The 24,407-nt window shown below is 47.6% G+C and overlaps 1 protein-coding gene across 8 annotated transcripts in view; it reads right to left on the bottom strand.

Annotated features, from left to right (window-relative positions):
• Window positions 1-24,407, bottom strand: part of SMARCA2 (SWI/SNF related, matrix associated, actin dependent regulator of chromatin, subfamily a, member 2) — a 179,595-nt gene that overhangs the window by 147,533 nt on the left and 7,655 nt on the right. For all 8 annotated transcript variants that reach the window (XM_059411931.1, XM_059411934.1, XM_059411932.1 and 5 more), the window contains exons 2-5: window positions 18,026-18,289; window positions 14,847-14,976; window positions 8,794-9,165; window positions 1,587-1,842 (exon numbers count right to left, since the gene is read on the bottom strand). In XM_059411931.1, coding sequence (XP_059267914.1) covers window positions 1,587-1,842; window positions 8,794-9,165; window positions 14,847-14,976; window positions 18,026-18,253 — 986 coding nt within the window. In that variant the 5' untranslated portion in view covers window positions 18,254-18,289. The remainder of the gene's footprint in view (window positions 1-1,586; window positions 1,843-8,793; window positions 9,166-14,846; window positions 14,977-18,025; window positions 18,290-24,407) is intronic.

Below are 24,407 nucleotides of genomic sequence, written 5' to 3'. Positions count from 1 at the left end.
ATCCCAACGGACTGATGGGTATCTAACTCTCTAGGGGTACCTAAAACTCGGGAAACGGCAATATGAAAGCTCTTCACTGAGGATTAGTACTAGGAATGAGAGCAGAGCTCTACTCTTCATCCAAAAAGCTAAGCACATTTAATGGCAAGTACTGTGATTTCTTCCTCAGAGTCACACTCAAAGCTGGCAAGTTAGTATTTTAATCTAATAACAAGTCATGCGTTTTTCAATAAAGACCCAGATAATGTCTTTCAAGGGAGCCTGGATGTTATTTACTAACATTCCCTAGGACTTCTAAACTTCAGTTTTCTTTTGACTGAAATAATAATCAGGAAAAGGTAATGGCTGATATGTACTCAAAATCTTCGTATTGTTTAGTCTCCCCCACTACAAGAGGTACTGCAACACTCTCTTTTAACACCGAAGGAAACTGAGTCACAGAGAAGAGATGTCACTTGGGATGCCCGGGTGGCTCAGCTGGTTAAGGGTCTGACTCTTGATTTCAGCTCAGGTTATGATCTCAGGGTGATGGGACTGAGCTCCATGTCAGGCTCCACACTCAGTGGGGAGTCTGCTTGGGATTCTCTCTCCCTCTCCCTCTCCACCCCACTCACATATGCTCTCTCTCTCCCTCTCTCTCTCTCTCAAGTAAATAAATAAAATCTTAAAAAGAAAAAAAAAGGAGAGAGAGAGAGATGTAACTTGACCAAGGTAACACTGCTGGTAAGTGACAGAGGCCGCATGACTGGCCAACTCCAGAGACCATGATCTTAGCCTTGTTTTATCTTGAATCCTTACTCATGGACTCTCTTTTTGGTTAACATTAACCATTTATTTATATGAAGGGCCTGCTAGCTCCAGCTTGTCCACAGTCTGTTTTTATAAATAAAGTTTTATTGGAACACGGCCAGTACATCATTGTCTGTGGACGCTCTCACGATAAGGGCAGAGCTGAGGGACCTTCGCTATGGGCCTGCAAAGGGTAAAATGTTTACCATGAGGCCTTTTACAGAAAAAGTTTGCCAACCACGGATGAGGACAAATGTGCCAAGTCAGGTGAGAATCAAGTTTCTGGAATAAGAGTTTAAATAAGGCAGCTTACTCCTAAGGCCGAAGCAAGCAGGAGAGCCACAAATGCACACATTACAATGAAGAACCCACTCAGTAGCTCTAGTAGCATGCGACGGGTCATGACCCTGAAGGTCCGGCTGGCATGGCGCACGCAAGGCGCAGCCAGCTCAGAGTCATTTGCAGGATGAAATGACAAGCCACAACAAGGCCCCGCTTGGGCTACAAGTGAGAAGACGCCCTTCTTGGATCTACAAGCTCTCGGGGCTGGGCTCCTGTCTTCACCTCACTGGCGCCCAGCACGGTGCCTGGCATGTCACAGGGGGTGATGACCATTTTCTAACTCCGTGGCGGAAAATCACAGTCCTGTCCACTCCCATCACCCCAGTGGCACACAAACTTGGGGTCCCGCCTGGGGCCTCGTCCCACAGGGCAGGGCGACCCCCCACCTCCCCCGGGCTCCATGGTGCTCAGGAGGACACTGTGGCCAGCCCCCACCCGGGGATGGGTGCGGGTACCTGTACTCGCGCTCCTGCAGGATCTCCACCGGGTCCAGGCCTTGCGGTTTCTGGATGGGGCTGATGCGGCTCTGCTTCTGCTGCAGCTGCAGGACGGGCGAGGGCTGCCCCGGGGCCGGCTGCGGCACGGAGGGCCCGGGCACGGCGGCCGCGGGCGTCTGCGCGGCGGCGGGGGGCGCGGGCGAGGGCCGGCCGCTGGGCGCGGGCACCGGCAGCTTCTGCGGGGTGCTCGGGCCGCTCAGCTCCGGCCCCGGGCCTGCGGGACAAGAGCGACATGGGCAGCTTGGGCGGGCCGGCGCCCTGCGGCCACCCCCGGCCAGCAGCCGGCCACCCCCCGCCTCGGGGGACAACGGAACATCTCCGGACAAGGGAGGAGGAGGGGAGGAAAGGAGATGGGGAAGGGGGGAGGTGGGGGGGTTGTCAGTGAGAAGAGCCTGGCATCTGTTCTCAGAGCGCGGGGCCTTCACTGATGAACACCGGTGACATGGCCCAAAGACGATGCAATTCGTACATACATTCAAGAAACGGATGGTCAGCGCTTAATGGAGCTCTAGAGTAGGCTGTTGGGGTTTTTTGGTTTTGTTTTTGTCTTTTTAAGGATTGCAGGTGCATTCAAGAGCTCAGGAAAGTTAGGGAGTCCTGCAGCCAGATGCAATCTGAGTGCGGTCCTAACATCCCATTCTGCAGGCTGCACCTTGTGGGGCTTGAGACAGACCCTTCGCCTAAGCTGGGGTTTCCAAACACAGCCGGCAGCCCGGCCAGCCCTCCCTGCGAACCAAAAGGCGCACATGTTTTCCCTTAATGACCTAAAAGGCACATTTCAGGCTTCATCAGTGCATCTCAGGAATTGAAGGTTCGTTTGTGTGTGTGTGTGTGTGTTTTAACCACATATAAGAAAGTGTTTCTGAAAACATTCAGTGTGTGTGTGGGGGGGGAGCAAATCCACTCATTCCACCCATAAAAACTAGCAAATATTAAGATTCAGGAGAGCATTTTTTTTCTCATGCTAACAGAATAAAGGGATACGCAATCATCAAGCTTATCAAAATGCACTTAATAAGTTAATTTAATGCAATTTTCCACATTAAACTTCAGGAGTTCAAATTGATTGCTAGGTATGGACCGAAAATAAGAAGTGTTCTCTCTCTCTTTATAGTTAAAATTTTACTTACTTCAAAATTATAAATAAGATTAGTGATGCTACCAGATGAATTAGGAAATGAAAAAAAAATCTAAGTTGTTAAAACCTCTGAGAGGCATTCTCCCAAGCATTTTCTATATCTTCTCTAAGAAAAGTTAAAACTATTATACGGTAATAAAATAATAGTCTGTATACTTCAGAGCGCCTTAATAATTAACCATACAAAGACATACATTATGAAAAATTAGACACATTTATTCAATTTCCAGCCAACACCACTCAGAAATGGGCTTAAATGACAATGCAAGGAGAGTATAAGCAAACATTTTGACAGGAAGAATGTGAGGAATTAGAACAAACTGCTTAGGAAACTGTACACGTGTGTGTGTGCGGGGGAGGGACTAATGTGCTTTTTTTCACCTTCCTTGTGAAATTAGGTAAACTTTCCAAAACACGTGCAGCTACATAGTCCTGAGGTAGCCCTAGGTCCAGTGAGGAATGAAAAACTCTTCAGGGAAAAAAAAAAAATACATTTAAAAAAATTTTCTATTTTAAGCATCGTAGATGTACTGTCGTAATAAAGAGATTCTTTTCAGCTAAATACTTTCTTGATTTTTTTTTTCTGAATGGGAAGTCTTTTACATAATGCATCGCGTTTCATAATATTTTATATTTAGAAGTTTCCTTCATCCGTATATAAGAAACCGATTTCTACACATTAAATCTCAGGGTTGTTAAGCATTGGAATGAGTTATGGAGGGATGTTTTAGAATATGTTTTCTCTAGAGGTCTTTAAAACAGGGTAGATTTTTCATCTAGTTTACTTTAGGTGTGATCCAGCCAAAAAGAGGAGAGAGACAGAGATTTCTAACAGGTTGATTCTCTGTGATTCTATAAATCTCCTTAATAAACTTAAGAAACTGATAGAATTAAATATATTTCAAAACTTGGTATAAGCATACTAAAACCCACTCATTGCGCCCCCTAAAAACACCACCATCTTTAATAAAGAAAATGCGGGTCTTGCTGATACGATATCACAATAATTACTGGGTGTTCAGTTCTACGAGTATTTTCCTTCTTTCAAAGTTTAAATAATTCATCAACAAAAGCCAGAACAGGGCACTAGTGTTACACATTCCACCTGGTTCCAGAACTTTCTTCGTTAGCTTTCTTGCCTGTAATTACCTACGCAGAAGCCTCTGATGACTCCTTGAGGTATATTCAAGTCTATATTTTTAAAGCCACATTTCATCAAAGGATGGTATCCAAACCATGTCTGATACTCCTAGTTCCAGTCCTAATCATTTTTAGCCTATGACTCAAGACAAGATCTAATACACCCAATAATTTGACTTTCTGAATTCATTAAAGACAAAGACATTCTTAGCCAGCTGACCGACCCTTAAAATGGAGAAGCAGAGAGACAGAGACCCAAACATGAACTTCCATATTCAAGTCTCCCAATTCAAAAAGTCCCACAACTTGCTGTCAACGAGCCTGAGCTAGTCCCTTAACCCCGTGAGGCTCAGTCTCCCCATCCGTAGAATGGGGTCGTAACCTCACCCCCTAGGATGGGAGCGAGGACTCAGTGAGACCGGGTAGCCACACGCTCCAAGCCTCCACTCTGGTCATTTTTAATACTAGCAAGGCCAAGAAGATTAAGTCTCATTCAGTTACTTAGCTTTATAGAGAAACCTCATGGCGAAGGCAAGGCTTTTAGGGAAGCTTGGTACTGTGCTGGCTGGCAGTGTTGAGAGTACACTCTCCTACAGCAAACTTCAGGATGTTTCTGTGGCTCAAGACGACTTGGCACAAACACTCAGATAAGTCGGCTTGCCACCTGCTTCCTGCCGAGCTCCTATCAAGAGCCACTTACAAGCAAATTCCTTTCCCGACTAAACACCGCGAGTTCATTTACTGCGTGGGGCTATTTTTTCCTCCCTCCCAACAGATTACATAAAAACTCCTACTTACAGAGCCCAGGGAAGCGAGGGCAGCTTGCCGCAGACGGACATGCCCAGAATGTAACTGCCGGTTTTTTTGCATTTCTTGCTTGTCCCTCAGGCCGCGCAGAGCTGAGGTACCTGGCGAGGTCGGCTCTCTATCAACAGAAGCCATCGCTGCTACCGACACCCGCGGTCTGCTAAATGATCAGACCGCTTCCCGGGATCTTCACACGTAAGACAAATTACATTCCTTAGCTTATCTCCTATCCACCCCACTCCCAACATAAACAATTCAGGCTCAATTGTCAGAGCTTCCAAATGTGGCTGTTTCCCCCTCAGTCCTCACCTCGGAAATCAAGGCAGAGGTATGTCCAGACACCCCTGAGAGTGACCCCGTGCAGCTGAGGTGGGCAGGGGGCATCTTTCTCGGATGCATCCCTCTGCCTGATTTTAGGAAACAGGAAAACGAACTTATTAAAACACCGGAGTCTCAACATGTACAGAATTTCTGTGCGTTCAGGGCTCACACTGTCTTCCTAGCACACTAGGATCCTCATTCAATATTCTGTGCCTTAAATAAGGATTTAAGTGGTTTCCATGGGTTGAAAAAAATAAATGTAATGAAGTGTATTTAAATTGAACGTACCTAGATATTTTAGGTACCCAAAAAGAGTGGGGGTGGGAGGGGCAGGGAGCAGGAGAGGCAAGTGCTGAGAAAAATTAGCAACGAAACGTTTACTTTCTACCATAAGATCTTCCCCACCCCACACCAACCCCCCCCAAGAAACAAACAACAAAAAAACCAAAAACCCCTGAAACACCCAAAGTTATACAGTTCTTATTTTTAATTTTGCTTTAGTCTCCATAGAAGAAATAAATGAATCAAAGTGGAAAAAAAAAAAAAAAGATGATGGCTTAGATGTGCACAGAGCCCACAGCAGGTAAGGATTTAGAATTGTTTAAATTTAAGAAGAATTATTTGTTCAGTGTGCAACTCCTGCAGTCAACCCATATTTCTCCAGTCGTGGCCTCTGAGGATGTGGGTCACTTAGGGTGAGCAGGTTTGACGCAGACCACCCCAGCCAAAGAGATTCTCCCAAACATGAGTAACACTACAAAGCCGGACAAAAGAAACATGGAATATACTGCCAGATAAATGGACATCCTTAAACTTATTTTTTTCTCTGATATATTAGTAGAGGTATTTATAAACACAAATACTTTTTTTTTTAAATTAAGGAGGGATGAAGGTAAGTAATAACAAATTTAAAAAATATTAACTCTAAAAATAAAATATGCTTTGCCTTATTTTGACTTGCCCTAAGTGCCAACCCCCCCCAAAAAAGTCTGTCAAGTAATGACGTCATCCGACTCTGAAAGCTGAGATTTGGGGACAAGGTGTAGCTGCCTTCCCAGTGGCAGGAATGGGTCTGCTCTGTTGGCGGGACGGAGCTCCTTCCAGCTTTGTCCACAGCCTCCTTGCCTACTCTGGCATCAAACACGATCTGCCCAAATACCTTCCTTTCTAATGAAGCCTGACCGCCGGAAATACAAGAGACAGAGCACTGAGTAACACAACGGCTTCCTCCTGACCCTGGTGAGCAAAGACGAAGCATCAGAGATGGGTAACGCCTGGTCCAGAAAACACACTCAGGATTGTGCTCACTGGGATGTGAAGTGGCCGTTCGGTACAGCGTCCAGACAACAAAACCTTGATCACCTAAGTTTTACTACTTTAATCGGTCTCCTTCTTCGAACTTTGGGTGAAAAGGTTTCTGAAATGAATCCTCCAGCTTCCTGCCTTCTTAAAGGGTACTTGGGCCTCTTTTCCTGCTATGCACGGGTTATTTGAAAAAGCACTCATGTCTGGGGCGCCTGAGTGGCTCAGTCGGTTAAGCATCTGCCTTGGGCTCAGGTGATGATCTCAGGGTCGCGGGATTGAGTCTCCTATCGGGCTCCCTGCTCAGCGGGGGGTCTGTTTCTCCCTCTGCTCTTCACCCTGCTTGCACACTCTCTCTCTCTCTCGAATAAAATCTTAAAAAAATAAAAAAAAAATAAAAAAGTAGTGATGCTCGTGGAGGTCTGTGATGACAGCCCAGGCCATGCTTCGATGCGCCATGACGGACGCCTATAGGACACGGTCCCACACCACTAGCGCCTGCGAGGTACTGGCTTTGCTTCTCCCTCCTCCAACTACCAACTCACTGGTGGTTCTAGAGGAAACTACTGCAATGTGGCATGTCAAGAGTCCTAAATTCACTGCCCTTGTCTGGAGAACCAGTAGACAGCCTCTAGGTAAGGAGCGGAGATCCTTTTTCTTTTGGGACACCCATGAAGAAAACGGCTGCTGCCTTTGGCTCCTGGTTTAAGACACATTCTTTCTGGGCCATGCATGAGCACCTCTGTGATGAAGAAGTCAGGGCAGGGGTAAGGACACAGGCTCTGGGGCAGACCTCTAACATGGGCATCCCGACTCTCCATGTTCTAGGCGGGTGCCATGCGCAGAACATTCGAGCTGCGCACAACACACAAGGCAGTCCCATGGGTGCTTAGGAAGCACAGGCTACACACCCAGAGACATGCGTGTACTTTTTCCTTCCCTCTGGCTGCCTTCCCAAGAGCTGGAGTTAGGCTGTTCTGAACCCTCTAAACACAACAGGTGTCCGCAGTCCCATTTTCGGCCTGGCTTTCCTCAGTCCCACAGGGTCCTCCACCTGCCAGAGCACCACGGTCCCTACACAGAGGTCTGGAGCGGACGCGATCCTTTCCTGCTCCTTAAAACTCCTTAAAACCCATTCCTAAGGCTACATCCACAATTAACAAGGTGAGTTAATCCTTCCAGTAGGCCAACTCTTGGAGCCTCCCCCACCAGAAAAGAAACATTTGCAAACCCAGAAGGCAGACGATAACTGAAAGATAATACTACTACTAATCTGAACTTCTCTCCACTGCCTAAGTCCTCAAGCTTAGACAAAGTACCAATGTCCCAAATGAATCGTTGGCAGTGATCCGCACGTCCCGGCTTGCCCCAGGGAGAGGGAAGCAGTCACAGGACAGGGTGTCAACGTTGAGGAAGACCCTGGGATTCCAAACTCTACTTAGGACAGAACCATCAACTCTTCGTTTATCTGGTGGTTAACAGAAACCTTGCTAGAGAAAACAACGTTCACAGAAGCTCATCACACAGCTCCCCGCACCTCTGAGTTCTAGTGGCGGGGTCCAGCCAGACCATCAGAAGGCCATGCACAGGACCGGCTCATCTCCACCTCTAACGTCCTATCACAGCCTGGGGTCTGATGCCAGGGTCTATAGAAGAAAGAGGCCGCATGGATTCTGTTACTCTGTTTATTAGGAACAAATCTTATTGATGCCTCTATGATGCAGTGTCTCTTACAACAATAATAACAACACCAATAATTTAAAAAAGAAAAATCCCACCTGGAAAATCTACCTTATAGTCTCAGGCTAGAAAAGGCTCTGCATTCCTCTGAGCAATGGGTAAGCCGCCTGTTCCCGCATGGTGAGGCTTTGGTAGCAGACCCCGGGTCTCCTCTCCTGGCTGCCAGGAAGCCGCAGTCCTCTCTCGAGCTCCGGGGCAGCAACCGTGAGCTCTGGGGGGCCCTCCATGCCCCTGACCTCCCTGACCCCGACTGCTATTTCCCTCTGTTTCTGATTTCCTACTTGATAATGACTTTACCGCAGGTTTGCTCTGCGGAGGTCTCCCTAAATGCTCTTCTCCACGCCAAGGGGCAGAGAGGAATAAATCAACACCCACAGCATGGCTCGAGGAGAGCTGAGTCTAGGGGCGCCTTCTGGCCACGGGAACGCTCTAGGGGCCTGGTTCTTAACCTGGGCCGGGTGGCCGAGCTCCCGACCGGACCAACCTTGAGCCTCTTGAAAGAGAATGCAGAATCACCGGGGGACACGGCTTCCTTCCCGGGAGCCCTGCAGGGCAGGAGCCCAGGGATCCAGCTACGGAAGCCACACAAGGGTACAACAAAAGGCTAGGCCAGAACAGGGCTGAGAGCAGCCCAGCGCCTCTGCGAGCTGGACCTTAGCAGTCCTCCTTAGCCGAGCTGGACCGTCGCGTTACTCGTGTGGTTGCACATTAACCTACCAGATGGTCTGCTGTAGTTAACAAGGGCCTGCTGCTGCGGCTGCTGCGCCTGCGGCTGGGGCTGCGGGGGCTGCTGCTGCTGCATGCCGGGCAACGTCCTCTTCCCCTGGACTGCAAGCTGCAGTGTTTCGGGGAGGGGCTGGCCCCGGGCCAGCATTTTGTAAGCTAAAATCTGCGCTCGCAGCTGATGCAGCTGGACGGGGCTGAAAGGCGAGGGACCTCTGTTGGGCTGGCTCATCGCCTGCGGATCGCCCGAGATGAGGGGCCCGGGCTGGCTCGGCGGCATCTGGGGAGGGGTCGGGCCGCCTCCCGACATCGGGCTGGAGACGTGCTCTGGGGCTCCCAGTGGAGACGGGTGTGGCGACATGTAACCTAGAATAAAACAAGAAAGGAGATCACATGCTGCCCCCAGTGACCCTGGAAGCCCGGCATTCGTGGTCATTTGGATGGTTTTCTGCAATGGCACCGCCTGCTAGAAATTTAAATATGCATCACTTAATAATTACAGAACTACGGGTGATTATCAAATTGCTCTGTACCAAATACATGCGGTGAAGATTTTCCAGTCATCACATTAAAAAGTGAAAGACACAGAGCCAAGTTTGGTAATAATGCTTTGCTGAAATCAACATACCCCAAATATCATCATTTCAAAATAAAAAATGATCAAAGACGTAGTTTACATTCTTTTCTTTTTTTTTTTTTTTCACGCTAAGTGACAGCACATCTCAATTAGGACAAGCCACATTTTAAGCAAAATGATCAATAGCCACATGTGTCCTAGAAGGGACGCTGCTAGTGGCTGTTGCACACATAAAGCCAAGACAGCAGGGGACAGTGTTATACGTTAAAAGTAGTTCCAACCTCCAGAACAGAACCTGGTGAGTGTGTACTATCTCGCAACAGGGAATGAAGAGTCTCTTATGGGACAGCAAATTATTACTTGGTTTATCATCGTGCACAATTATTGAGGGCCTCCACTGCCACAGAGACTACACAAGGCACTTAGTTTTCTCCCTTGAAACAGAGCCTGATGGAAGGATTGAGTGCAGGGGATTTACCTGGAAGGTGCAAGCACACTGACTTGGGGGTGGGTGGGTAGAGATAGGTGAAGTAAGTAGGAGACAGCAGCTGCTCTGGTGGGTGCTAATTTTAGGCACAACCTCTAGGGTATGAGGTCAATGACTCACCTCTAAATTATCCTAGGGAAGAAGTTGGGGTATTTATACTCTCAGGATCATCAATCACTGCTTAGGTCACTGGTTTTACTCTGGGGATTATTAGTCCCCAGGGACTTTTCCAGGTGTGGGTAAGAGGGGCTGAAGTCCATTGGAGGCTCCACTGGAGGCAAGATGGCAGGCTGGCCAGTGGATTTCAGATGGGTGGGAGCACGGACAGGGAGGGTAAGGACAATTAAAGGGATATGAGCGGCGTACACATTATTTCTTTAATCCTCACAACAGCCCCCAAAGCTAAGTGTTGTCACCTCCATTTTTTTTTTTTTTTTTAATAAGGAAACTGAGACTTAGAGTGTCACATAATTAGGTCTTGGCAGCTTTAAGATACAAACCGAAGTGTGTCTGATTCCAATGTGTATATATTCTTTCCAGGCTCTAATATTAATTTGGTTTTATACAAGCAAGTTAGAGACTTGAACGTCTCAGAAATCTTCTAGGAACCATTTACAATATCACATAAACACGAGAGTAATCTGTTTGGGCTTTAAGAGATCTATGTGGGAAATTTAAGAGTGCATTTCTCGGAGAAGAAAAGTTAAAAAAAAAAAGCCTGAAGTATTTCAAGGAACTTATTTCAGAAGATGAACTATAGATCCTGGCCAACGAATTCCTAGAAAAACCTATGACTGAGCATTGCTGGCACAAGAGCCAAGGTGAGGAGGGAACGAAGTAGCCTCCTGCAATCCTAAAGGTTGCCGTGAATTCAAACTGAGTGCTAATTAATCAAATCACTGGTGTCCTAAGACACAATATAAAATATCAGATTCAAGGTCTTTGCCCTTTAATAAATGTACTCGAAGTCACAATTATCATAAAGGTCATCACACAGGTGTTTATTAGACATCTGCTGTGTGTTGGAACCTATGTCGGGCTTGAACAGAAAGCTCTGGGCATCCACATGAGATCACGGAGGCCCAAGAACATCAGACCGACGCTAAGTGGGGACTCAGCATCACCACTGGAAAGACTAGAGAAGAGAAAGGCCATAATTTTATCTCGAATCCCAGTTTGGAAAGGGAAACAAATGTATTCAGATGCTCTAAGATGAGGGTAGGCTCTGTCCGACAAGCTGGTGAGCTGAGGAGATCCATTCAAAGCGACGCCGCCCTGAGGAGAACTACAAGTTCTACTAAGTCTCATTCCCCAAATCCCTACCTCATAATGGAGTGCAAAACCACTCAGCCACTAGGGTTCTAGTCGCCATCTGAGGCAGCCAAGAAAATGCCCCAGAGCAGCCTGCATGACCAGCAGAAATTTAAAGCCCGGTACGTTGTCACTTATGACAGAAAACATTTGAGTGGATCCCCAACACGCACAGAACTTTGTCATTAACATTCTTCCTCCTCCATGAGGCTTACGTTCGCCCCTTAATTATAATGCTGGTGCCTGCTGGCATATAGTTTGTTCATTGTTGAAAGCACCTTCCTGACACCTTTTTGACCAACTCTCTGTCTACCACAGGGGGAGAAACCTGTTACCAAAAATCTTCCTACTGGGATTTGCATAGTTGAATGGATACCATCAGGCATTAAAATGGGTCCTATGTCTCCTGCCTTCCAGTCTCTCCTATTTCCAATTAGGGTCATCATCTGTGGCTTCCCCAAGATGCGTCACAGGATGGCCAAAACAATGGACCAAAACATCAGACAATGCAGTCAAAACTCAACTGTTGACTAATCTGCTCTGTCAAACTATGAAGTATGGGAAAATGAGTCTAGAAAAGTGACACGGTTGTATCCGGCACAACGATTAGGTTTACCTCACATTCACTAAGAAAAACGCTGAGAGTGGAATAAAAATCATTTTCTGGAATTAATCCATGCAACAAAATTTTACCTCAAATGTGACAAGAAACTGGGGATGGGAAAAAATTTTTTTTTCCTAAGAAATACAGGGGATGTTAACAGAATCCTTCTATCTCAGTATGACATTAAAAATGTGACAGTGTTTAAGCTGAAGAGATTTTTTTCCCCCCCCTACATGACTAGCATTCCATAAAACTTCAGGAAAAACCAGAATCTAAATGATGAAACAACATAATGTATCTTAGTAATTATCTTTAGTTAAGGAAACGGGGCAAAGCAATTGCCTGAGAGAGAATAGACATTTGTCTGTGGGATGCCAGTGTCGATACTGAATCTGCTCTTTTTGAACTCTGGTTTGATTTGCTCATTCAAAAGTGGTCCCAAAAAATGTGGCTGTTTTCCATTCTAAGTCTGTGAGGGCCATTATCTCCCTGGTTTCACCTTGCCTCAAGAGAAGCGGTCATGTCTTTCCTTTTAATAATCTTGAACTTATAAGTGCCAATTTTATATGAATTTTCTCTTCTCACACACACACACACACACACACCGGCACACACGCATTGAATATTATATACTTGCCTTTGGAGGCTTTTCCTGTCCAATGGACTAAAAATAAACAATGTTATCACTGGGACCATAAGGTACACGATTCAGTATTTATTGAAGGAAATGGTTTTGTTTCTCAACCAATACCGCAAAATAACCTAATACGTTGCTAGGTAGTTAAAGCTAGCAGCTTTCCGATCAATACCACACCTCTCCATACGTGTGTTTATAAAGGGTTTTGTGTGTGTGTGTGTGTGTGTGTTTACAATGAGGTCTTTAAAGATACGTGCTATTACAGGGTCTATTTTCTTTTTAGATCATTACATAGAATAAGACTCTATTATACCAATACTACTTTATGCAAAAATATGCTTTTAAATAACTCATTCCCCAGCCTACAATGCACTTTACTGGTTGGCAGAAATATATTACATGCTAATTCGGATTCCATTTAGCGCAGACCCCTACATTTCCAGGTAATTACGACTTGCCGAAATTATATAAAAATTAGTATCTATTTAAAATGGTTGGCTGGTGAATGCATCAGCTCACTTCTCTACCTAACTGAGAAAAATGAACAAGGTATCTATCCAGTGAAGTGCCAGATGATGCACCAAGTGTTGGAGATCCCAAGAAGAATAAAAGGAACCAAGCAGTGAGAGAAATTTTAAGATACATGAAAGTGCTCACTGAAAATTCGTGCATTTAAAGTGTTTTGTGTTGGAGGTTTCCCTCAGGCCCTACTCCTAGAGGCACCACAAAGCCAGGAGCAGACAGAGGAGGCAGTTGGCTTTGACAGCCGTGGAACGTCATTCATCTACACCTCTCCAGGAGTACAAAACAGATCTTCATTAGCTCTGGGAACACAACTGGCTCCTTAGAATTTAATTGCTAATCCTGCGAGTGTTGTCTAAACCCATTCTTAGCCCTGAACGGGTCAAGTATTTTCTTCCTATACTACAAAAAATCCAAAGGAATCAGGCTGGCTGGCGGCCATGATCAAAATTTGAGGCATCATCTGCGATACTCATAGCTGTGGCCATCAAAATTTCAGTCAGAGGCTGGGATAGCCAAAGCCTGCTTGACTCTGAATGAAGACACACTCCTATGCCTCCATGATTTGCGCGTGCATGTGCACGTGCACACATACACGCACGCGCGCACGTATTTAATTCTGAATACCTTTCTCAAAATCCTCAGTCAAAAAAATCTCCCCTCGGGTGGAGGGATGGTCAATCATGAACAGAGAAAAAACCCACATACATTGAACGACAAAGGACTACCTATGACAACACATAAACCACAAACTTTGAACGTGAAGATCAACATGCTAGGGTTAACTTGTCCTTGGTTAAGGCATGCCCTTGCGTGCTGAAATGACCGTCCAGTGATTCCGCAAACAGGTCACACTGTACTCAAAGTCACTGTACCTTCAACAGTGAGGAAGGAGGGCGCTGAGGAGAAGAGAAATATGTCATATACAGATTGGCTGTTACTGTGGGTTGAATTATGTCCTCTACAGGGATAGGCCAAGGCCCTAACCTCTAGGACCTGTGCAGGTGGCCTGATTTGGATACAGGATCCTTACAGATGTCATCAAGTTAAGATGAGACCATACTGGATTGGGGGGGACCCTAAACCGATGACTGGTGTCCTTAGGAGAAGAGGGGAATCTGGCCGCGGGCACAGACACTCCAAAGGTCACATGGAGACCAAGACGGATTGGAATGAGAGATCTACAAGCCAAGGGCCGCCAAGGGTTGCTCTCAACCACCAGAAGCTAGGAAGAGGCAAAACCAAAGGTTTTTCCTGAAAGCCTTCAGAGAGAGCAGGGTCCGTGGATACCTTGATTTCAGGCTTCCAGCCTCCAGAAGTGGGAAAGAATCAATTTCTGTTGTTTCATTGCCCCCCGCCCCCCGTTTGTGGGAATCAGTTACAGCGGTCCTAGGAGACAAACACAGCCACCCACCAGCAATGACAGGTAATTCCACAGCCAGAAAAAGCCACCTGACAATGTCTGAGCGTGCAATTCAAGGGACACAGGTGGCTCGTCTTACCTTCACATCTCTGCTATCATCTAGAGGCAGACCTGGTTTCTCCTTCTGGTGCTGTCGCTTACTCACTTAAGAAAACACAGCAAATTCTCGGAGATTCATCTTTCCCATCTAGAAAACGGGGCTGACCCCATGTACCTTCAAAGATCATAATAAAGAATCCACATCGGGTGCACAAAGCCACTCTGCAGATTGCTTGGACACAGTGGGGGCCAGTAGAATTTACAAGGATCTTGGAAATAACACTGCCCATACGAAAATCATAGTCGTGTTGGCATGGCTGAGGGGAGAAGCGGCCTGCAGGGTTCAGCCTTCCTTAGACACATTCTTTGGAAGTCACAAGTAAAGTAACCGGTAAGACAGAAGACAGACAGGGTGGAGCCAACAGCAGGTGTGCAGCGGACACAAACCTTGGCTGTGTTGATCCATCGGACTCTGGGGAGGACCCATTCCCGGGTGAGGCGGCCGCATACCGGAACCCTTCAGGGAGCTACAGTGGATATCTTCTACAATCCCCTTGTCGTGCGGACCATCGATGGGCTGGAACATTGAAAGGACATTGGTTAGATGCCTCCGGAAGGTACAAGATTTCCGTCTGGGCCTAAGATCCCTCACTTTTAAAGTCTTCAAGGGACGCCTGGGTGGCTCAGTGGGTTAAGCCACCCAGGGGCGAGGCGGGGTGCTGCCGGAGGAGGAAGGTATGACGGACGAACCGGCACCACAGACAGAAGACGACTTGCAAACGTTTTAAAGGCAGAGTTTGGGAAGAAAAAAGAAAAAGTCAAGATCACGGGGACTCCAACCAGGACGTGAGGCCTTGTGCCTAACAGGCACACGATAAAGAGCCATCGAGCTGACATTAATCCAATCCAGAATTGGGCAACGGAGCATGTGTGTAGGGGGTGGGGAGAGGAAAAGTCTATTCCTCCCCAAACTGGAAGAGCAATTTTCAGAACCGCCTGAAAGAAATACTTCCAGGAGTTTATAGAAACCAAATGACTTCAAGCAAGAAAGTATGAGTGTTTGCAGTTTTACAGAAAGGAAAGTTAATTTCTGCAGAGTCAAAAGCATGCACTTGAAAAGAGGAGAAATTTACCATAAAGAGGATGTTCGGAAGAAAAATGGGAAGAATTTGGTATAAAGAGTGTCTCTGAGTCGGTTAAATAGTAATAATAGGGAGGAAATCAAAGCAACACAAGCAGATGTATTTAGGCCACTTGTTTATTTCCAGCAATGTTGAAAAGCGAAAAGCTGCATCTCAGAGGGAGAAGGAGGAGGAAGACAAGGCACAGAGCTGCCCTGGAAAAGGACTCGAGAAAGGGGAGGCATCTGGTCAGCAGGTGTGAACTCGAGGCTCTTAACCGCGTCCCCACGCAGGGAAGCATCTGGGGGGTTGGTAGGAAGGAACAGGAGGGGAAAAATGCAAACTCCGTACAACGAGAGAAAAGTGAAACCAAAAAAGAGTATCGTGGGGGATAAGGAGAAGATACGAGAAAGGCACTAGGTCACAAAATAGAAGAGATCAGAAGAGATAATCACCCAGAGAAACGACCCAGTGCAAAAATCCATCCGGGACCCAACACTCAGTCATACCTTTTCACCTTCCAAATGCCTAAATGATACTAAAGGTCAGCTAAATCTTTCCTCCAGATTTTATCTTTCATTTGGGAGGTGAGACAGCCTCGAACCGCCCTGAAATTATTCAAACCGCTTGGACTAAGGCCCACGAGTGACAGATCAGGCCTATAATAGCTCCCAAATTAATTTAATAGGAATGCAAGACAATGTAATGACTTCAGTATGTCAAGATGTTCAATACGTCCCCTCAAGAATACGATTTGGAAAAGAAGCAGTTTTATTTCTTTACATACTGGACAAGCTAAAAATATGTTAAAGAAAACAAAACAAAACAAACTTGAAAGCAGAGCAAGAACGTGGGGCTACCATGCAGGGTATCCAGTGTATGTTGTCAAAGGAGAAGAGGAGGTTCCAGAGTCATTAACAGTGATGACGTGGTGGCATTATGGCGAAAGGGAAACAAAACCCAAAAGTCAGACCTGTGTGGTGCGGACACCTGGATTTACCCAGGACCTTTCACTGAGCAGGGAGGAACGTGAGGCATAAAAACCAAGAACAAAACTGTTACCTGGGTGAGGCCAGGATAAACCGTTTCTTTATCTCAGTATGGTTTTACTTTTCAAAGCAAGTATATATTACTTTCCTGATTTGAAAATCATCGAATAACCAGATTTGTTCAAAAAAAAAAAAAATGGAAGAAGAGCAAAGGAAAGAAAAGGAAAAGACAAGACAAGACGAGGGTAAGAAAAAGGGTCTTCCCTTCTGGGCTCTGATGCCCTACTTTAAAACTGACCTCCAGTCCTACACGACTAGAGGAAAGACTTGCTCTTTTTTGATGTAATCCTTCTGTTTTAAACCAGGATCTTCCGTGGTCTGTGTACTTAATACCAAGAGGCAGCCTGACCGCCCCATGTATCTGCGCCGTCATCCGAAAGGGATGGAAAACCTCTACTTGTCTCATCACACACGCCCCTCGGGTCACTGCAGTGTGGCCTCACTGAGTTTCACTGGCCACTTACTCACTTGCAGAGCCAACGGTCACAGGATCTGGCTGGCTTTCTCAAGAGGCAGCTCTCGCTTCTCCGCATCTCCTGGGAAAGGCCTAACACCTAGTTATACTGAAGGGATCCCTCCTATAGCCACAATCCAAGCCTCATAAATAGGAGAGTATTATAACCTCAGTCCAGAAACAGACAAATGGACCTGCGCTCTGCAGAATCCCAGCCCTCTTCCAAAATCAGAATAACGCCACTTGACGGAGGAGACAGCAAAGTGCATTTTAGGGAGTCCCTGGAAACTACTTTATTTCGATAAAGACTTAACAAAAAAAAAAAGAAGCCTTAGAAAATGACTCGTTTACTTTCCACTCTGTGAGATCTATTTTTTTAAGTAAGTATCAACATTCTTAAAGAAGAATAAATTTCAATACATCCATTCGTGGATGATATGTGATTTTACATATATGGCTGGAGAAAAATCAAGATTTATGCGCGAATATACTTACTCACCAGGCCCACAGCCCACAACCCACAAATCACAGAACCTAATTGTCAGAACTACAAATACTATCTAGCATTGTTCAAAAAGCCAAGATTTGATCTTCTTTTACAACATCTGTAACAATAACAGAGCCTCAGAACGTATGTTTTGAATAATATACAAGATAAGACAAAGACCTTGCTTGATTCTCTTATTAATAAGAGTAGGGGGAAAAAAAAGAGGGGGTGTTATTAGGGATATTAGCCATCCATGACTCAGAAGACAGAGTGAACAAGAAAAGAAACTCTTGGGGTGCCTGGGTGGCTCAGTGGGTTGAGCCTCTGCCTTTGGCTTGGGTCGTGATCCCAGGGTCCTGGGATCGAGCCCCACGTTGGGCTCTCTGCTCAGTGGGGAGCCTGCTTCCCTTCCTCTCTCTCTCTGCCTGCCTCTCTGCCTGCTTGTGATCTCTGTCTGTCAAAAAATAAATAAATATCTTAAAAAAAAAGAAAAAAAGAAGAAAAGAAACTCTTACCTTATGCATCTGGTGCATGCCTTCCTGCGGGAAGTCGGCGGAACCCATGGTCGGCATAGGGTGTGATGTGACACTGGGAGGTCCAGGGCTCGGCCCCATCATACTGTGCACAGAACCCGGGGACGGTCCGGGTCCTGGACTGGGTCCAAGAATGGGTCCAGGTGAGGGTCCGGGCCCTGGCGAAGGCCCTGGGTGGGGCATCGCGCCAGGGTCTGTGGGCGTGGACATCTACCTCTCCGGTCTTGACCAGTCAGTAGAGGGATCCTGAGTGCGAAGGAAGAAAAGAGAAAGGAATGTTTTCAACATGATGTTAAGATCAGAATGAAACAGTGTTAGTCTTTCATGGTGCCATTTCTGTAACAAACATCAAACAGGACTGCCCTGTCGCGTCCAGATGTTTGAGGGAGTGTGATAGAGATCCATCTGCCCTAGTCTTTATGAAGACCACTTGTTTAAAAGGGAAAAAAAAAACCCACTCTAAATGATTCCCCAGAAAGATATAAATCATCCAAGATACAAAAAAAGACCCACTGGAGAAACTCAAATTTAACACATAAGCAGAATTCTAAACAAGTTGGAAATTTATTACCGGAGTCAACAGATGCTCTCCATTACTTACTGGCTTGGGCACCTTACAAGTCATTAACCCCCCAAAGCCATTAAAACATAAAACCCCTGAAAAAGTATCCAACCAAGACACATTTTCCTAAGCGAATGAGCGCCGGAAACTTCACAGAGAATTCTAGACAGTTAAATGGGGGGAAAGAAGTACAATTTCAGAAACAGAGAAGGAAAGAGAATTAGCCGTTGTGGGAAAAGCAGAGGCTGTGGGACAGGGGTTCAAATGCCGACAAAGAACAGCGACTGGCTGAGACCGAAACGCAGTGTAAGTGCTGTGTCACCGCCGGGCCTCCCCTGCCCCCCACGCATCATTACTGTCCCCACCGCCTCTGCTGTACCACAAGTGATCAGAAGAAACAGTTCACTGATTTCTTTTTTTTAAAGATTTATTTATTTGACCGAGAGACGGGGAGCACAAGGAGGGGGAGCAGCAGAGGGAGAAGCAGGGATGCCCGAGAGGGAGGCTTGATGACCCCAGGCCCCCGAGATGATGACCTGGACTGAAGGCAGACGCTAGCCGGGCACCCCAGAAGGAGCGGTTTCAATGTGGTCCTCCTGCCGGCTCATGAATCGAAGACCACTTGGAGAACTGAGACCGGGGATTCAACCTTGGCTTCTCTGTGGCCCAAGATCTCCAAGAGAAGTCATCTGTGACTACCAGATCGCACCCAGCACGGACGGGGTGAGAAAATCCCAGTTCTCCGACTTTGGGAAAGCCAGATTCCGTCACCCACACTCCAAGACTTCTTGGCATCCCCTTGTCGTGGGGAACTGCCTCATGGTGGGCATGCCTGCCTCTTGGACGGGACCCAAAACAAGCAAAGATGCTGTTTCCCAGAGGCCGCATCGGTGGTAACTGAAGAGCGTCAGTGTTCAGTGCGACACAGGACCTTATACTACCTGGGGCCACGCACACTGTCCACACAAAAACTTTTCTGCTGTCAACCTCAAAAAACACAGAATGAGACCCTGTCGGTGATTTGCTCACCCACTACTTAGTGGTAGGGCTGGGAATGGACCACAGGGGCCCGGCCGCTCACGGCCGGGGATACGCAAAAAACCCACATTAGTTCCATTCGTCGCCTCCGGCTCTCCCCTCCTGCTGAGTCTCTGGAAAGTGAGGGCCTTGAGGGCACGGGTCCTGCTCCCCTTCACTCCTATGTGTCCCCGGTTCCTCCAGCCTGCCTGTCGTGTGGGAAGGGCTCAAAAAGGAGCTGAATGCAGGCCCACGGATTCCAAGGGCAAACTATGAATAGCACCCGTTATTTGATAAATAAAAAATTAGAGAGTAATCCATGCCTGAGCTACGTTCACATAAAGAAATCTAGGAAGGGGAGGCAAGAATTTAGGCCATTCTGATGAATGAATTCGAGCTAAAACGGGAAGCAATGAAAGGCTACGTTGGAGGGATTATAACACAGTGTTTTGCTGATACAAGATGGGACTCAGAACCCAGCTGAAGTGGTTTCTAAAACAACAGGGAAGCTTCAAGCGTGAATTATAGCCTTGAATTCACTAGAGAGCCAAATGTTATTATTTATTCTTTGTGATTAACAAAGCGGGCAGAAGTAACTTTTTTTTTTACCTTTTTTTTTTTTTTTTTTTGCATGCCACCCCCTCATACACAGGCTCGTTCAGTCAGTGTCCTAAATTTAGGGAGCTGACGTCAACTCGGAGGTACTACAAGTTATAATGTTCTTTCATGTATATCAGCAAACTAATACACCCCTTTATTTTTCAGTGAATAAAAGGAAATTGCTTACTTCCTGTTATGGTTTACCTTGACATGGGCTTCAATAGCTATTCCGGTAACCCATCAGCGGTCTGAACAATGAAGATATGAATGCTGAGCCTGGCGGTCCCCACTGGCCACATTTTCTGTTTTAACGTATATTGACCCTTAATCCTGCCTCGTGCCCAGGTATGGAATCGCTGCCGTGGGGGAATCTGGCTGGATGCTGGGATTACTTGTATACTGTCCCATACAAATGCTCCTCGTTTTTATGTTAAAGGCAACTCCTAAAAAGGTTCTTTAAGGGGAAAAGAGACGAGAGGGGGGGGGATGGAAAAGTACTGGATACCTCCAGGGACTGTGGACACAGCAACATGTTGTGGAGGAAACTCCTTACGAAGAAGAGAAGCGTCTGGCGCCTGGGCCAACCGCGCGTCGCAAAGAAAGGCGCTCAGAGAGGCCGAGAAGTGTAACTAAGGAGGAGCCTTGCCCCGGCTCATGCACGCAGGAATCTGGAGGATCATCCAAACCGGGAACGGGACACTCAGGCTGCTCTGATCGCGTCCAGAGATGCAGGTTCTGTCTGGTCTTCCCATCCCGAGACCACCACCAACCCTGGGATCCGGGGCACCAGTGCTTTTCCTCTATAGAGTCTTTTTGGTTCTTCTGGGCTTGAGCATCTCAAGGCTTCCCCCACCTGGGCACCCAGGACTCCAAGCATCTCGAGGACGGGCCCCAGTCCTGTGTGCAGTGGCCTTTGTGGGGCAGAATCTGGCCTGTCCCGGGATTCACGCCTCGCCACCCGCACCCCGGTAGACTGATGAGGGGTGACTCTCAAGGAGGAGGTCACAGCCCTGGCCTCTTGGCCCTCCCTCTGTATTTCTGCTGGGAGCTTCTTCGCGGTTGTGAGGACACAACCAGCCTTTCCCACTGCGGAAAGCAACTCGGCTGCTGTGAATTACAGAGCGGCTGAGCTTTCGAGCAGGGGCGCGGGGCACTACTAAGTTACTGTGGTTCGGGTGTCAAGTCCAGTGTTGGCCAACTCAGCTTCTCCTTCACCAGCCACCCGGGGGTCCCTAGGAATCAAACCCTCTTCTTCCTCCTGCAAAGCACGGATGACAGCATGCAGACAGGCAGTGACAGGCGTGGACGCAGTAGGGACCTGGGACAAGCTCAGATCACCAGGACAGGGGAGGAGCCCATGTCTCTGCACAAGGTAACACTCAAAATCTGAGTTTCCTTTGGGCTGGGAGGTAGGGTGGCGAGAGCTACGCACCGTCACAGAGGAGCACAGCCTGTCCCACAGTTATGTGGCTGACAGAAGGAAGGCGACGCGTCTGGGGTGGGGGGACAAAGCGTAAAGCACAGCGACACCCCCCCCACGCATGGCAGGGCGAGTCTCCGCCCTCCCGTAATGCGCTCCCTGAGGGCTGGCCGCCCTGTTCTTGGCCAAGACATTTTCAGCAGTACACCCTGTCTTTTTCTGCATCTGGATCCTGCCTTTACAACTGGGGAGTGTGTGTTTTTAAAAATAAAAGTCGTTGGAGCTTCCCACAGCGGCAACCACCCCAGATGCCTTCCCTCCTTCCTTCTCTCCTGAGCTGAGCAAGCCCCAGCGGTGGCACCCATCATGATGCATATTAAATAGGAGTTCAACTTCCTGGAACGTGGAGGGTCGCCAGCCTGACCATGACGACAGCGACCAAACCTACACCTTTTCCTGTCCTACTGTGATCAGCCGAAACACTACTGCCCCCCCCCCTTGCCGTCATATTTAAACATGCCCCCGGGGGCGTCAGAGTCACAGGAGCAACCTGAGTTGAGGACACCTGCTGTCACATCCCCCTGTAAAAGGTGAGGGCAGGAAGTGAGAAAGGGACCACGAAGCTGGCTCAGAGTCACATCTGTCGACAGAACTCTGCATCTCCTGCCGCAGCCCAGTGCTGAGCCACTGCACCCCTGGGGCAGGCGGGAGCCCCATACGTGCAGGAACCCGGAACGCAAAGAGAAGGGCAGAGAAGTCTCCAGGTGGCAATAATGGGAGGGAGATCCTGCCAGGCTGAAGATCCAGCTGTGATACTAGATCAACCCATGAAGGGACAGAGAAGTGACCAAAAGCCCGGGAGAGCATAGGAGGTGGACATGAGGTCATGCATGAAGGTCGCTGAAGTCTAATCAGACGTCCAGAGGGCCCATTTTGCTTGTCCATTCCCAGCTGTCCTGAATCTCCACTGCCCACAAGGCAGGTAGGAGGCACAGAAAGGCCCCGAGGGCTTACCCCGAGGCTCCGCCAGTCTGATAGGGAAAGAGACTTTTCCATAAAGAGCAGTGGGGGCCCAGATGGAAGCTCCTGCAAGACAAGAAGGCAAACAGCTAAGGACGGACAGGAGAGACTGCCTGCGCTCTGCAGGGTGGAAGGAGGCAGAGGGAATACCGGTGGGCTTCCTGGAGAAGGTGACCTTTCAGCTAGGCCTCCAAGGAAAAAAACATAAAACCAACCAACCAAACAACCAACCAAACAAATAAATAGATGTATGTCTCCCAGACACTTTCGTTTTCTAAGCACAGAAAGGGTTTGCGGGGGGGAGACAGGACATCCCGACTCGACAGCGACTCTTCAGTAACTCAGGCGAGGAAGCATGGGCACATCCCGGCTTCCCCGCACATCTTCATCGCTGCCGGACTTACACAAAGACTGGGGTCCGGGTCAAAGGTGGCACATTCGCAATAAAAACTAGGCCCCCCTCGCATCCCGGGGAATAGCTCCGTCCTTTTAAAGTTCTCTGGCTGTTGCGGGAGAACTGCAGGGCTCAGGAGATAGTTAAGATAAGGGTTCTTTTTATGTCTGTTTGCTGATTCAGAACATCTCCTGACCTGAAGCGCTTCTCGCTTTCTGTGCAGCTCTGTATAAAGGAATTGATAATTCTCCTACAAGAAGTAGCAACATCTCTCCAACGGGAACAGAAGCGCTGCTGTGCTTAATGGGGGAGTGGGGCGTGGGCTAGAACAGCAGTGAAGATAAAGGAAATAAATCCACCAGAAGTTTCTTTTTCAGAGACCAAGGTTGCCTGGATAGACAGAGAAACATTACCAAAAGGCCTCCCACTCCTCGGTCTGGGACGTGCAGCTTGAAACAGAACACGCCACGGGGAAAAACCACGCCGGGCCTGAAGTTCAACGGGACATGTCACTGGACCCCAAATTCTAGAAAAGCCTAGAAAACATTTTCCTCCTAGTGCTTTCTGTCAGTTTCCCATTCAAAGTCAAGTAGGTTTTAAAAAGGGGTTGGATTTGCGGCGCCTGGGTGGCTCAGTCAGTTAAGCATCTGCCTTGGGCTCAGGTCAGCATCCCACCTGGGATCGAGTCCCACATCAGGCTTCCTGCTCACTGGGGAGCCTGTTTCTCCTTCTCCGTCTGCAACTCCCCCCTGCCCCCGCCCACTGCCTTGTGCCCTTTTCTGTCTCAAATAAATAAATAAAATCTTTTAAAAATAAAACAATAAAAATAAAAAGGGGTGGGAATAAAAACACGGTACTCGGTCCGGCTTTTGTGACCTTTTCTGTCAAACGGCGAAGGAAACAAACGAGGTTAGCTGCTGCCTTCCCTTTAAATAACCTGGCCTGGGACTGTCCTTGCCCAGAATCAGACCTGGCCAAGGCTCAGGGGAAGCTCTGTGTGGGACAAAAGAGAACACAAACATTGCAACAGCTAATTCCTGCCCTGCCCTTCCCTGGGGATACTCAGGAACCTGGCACTTAACACCATCACCCTTCAAGATGGTGGCCTACCTATGTCACAATCCCAGGACCTCCTCCACGAGGAGAGCCAACCTTTCCGCCGAGGAAAAAGGCTTCAGAGGAGGGTGTCTATGAGCAAACCCAAAGTACCAGAAAAAAGTCCCTCAGCAAAACAACACTAGGGCAGAGCATCCTTTTAACGCAGGACTCATGACCTTTGGTAGTTATAAAGGTTATCACCGATGGCCATCACTTCCAACATTTAGTTGAACCCAAACTGCTAGGCAACTGG

Source organism: Mustela nigripes, chromosome 9 (genome assembly GCF_022355385.1).
Source record: "Mustela nigripes isolate SB6536 chromosome 9, MUSNIG.SB6536, whole genome shotgun sequence".
Taxonomy (NCBI): domain Eukaryota; kingdom Metazoa; phylum Chordata; class Mammalia; order Carnivora; family Mustelidae; genus Mustela; species Mustela nigripes.
Note: the sequence above shows the minus strand (reverse complement) of the source record. Positions and strands in the feature narration are given on the sequence as shown.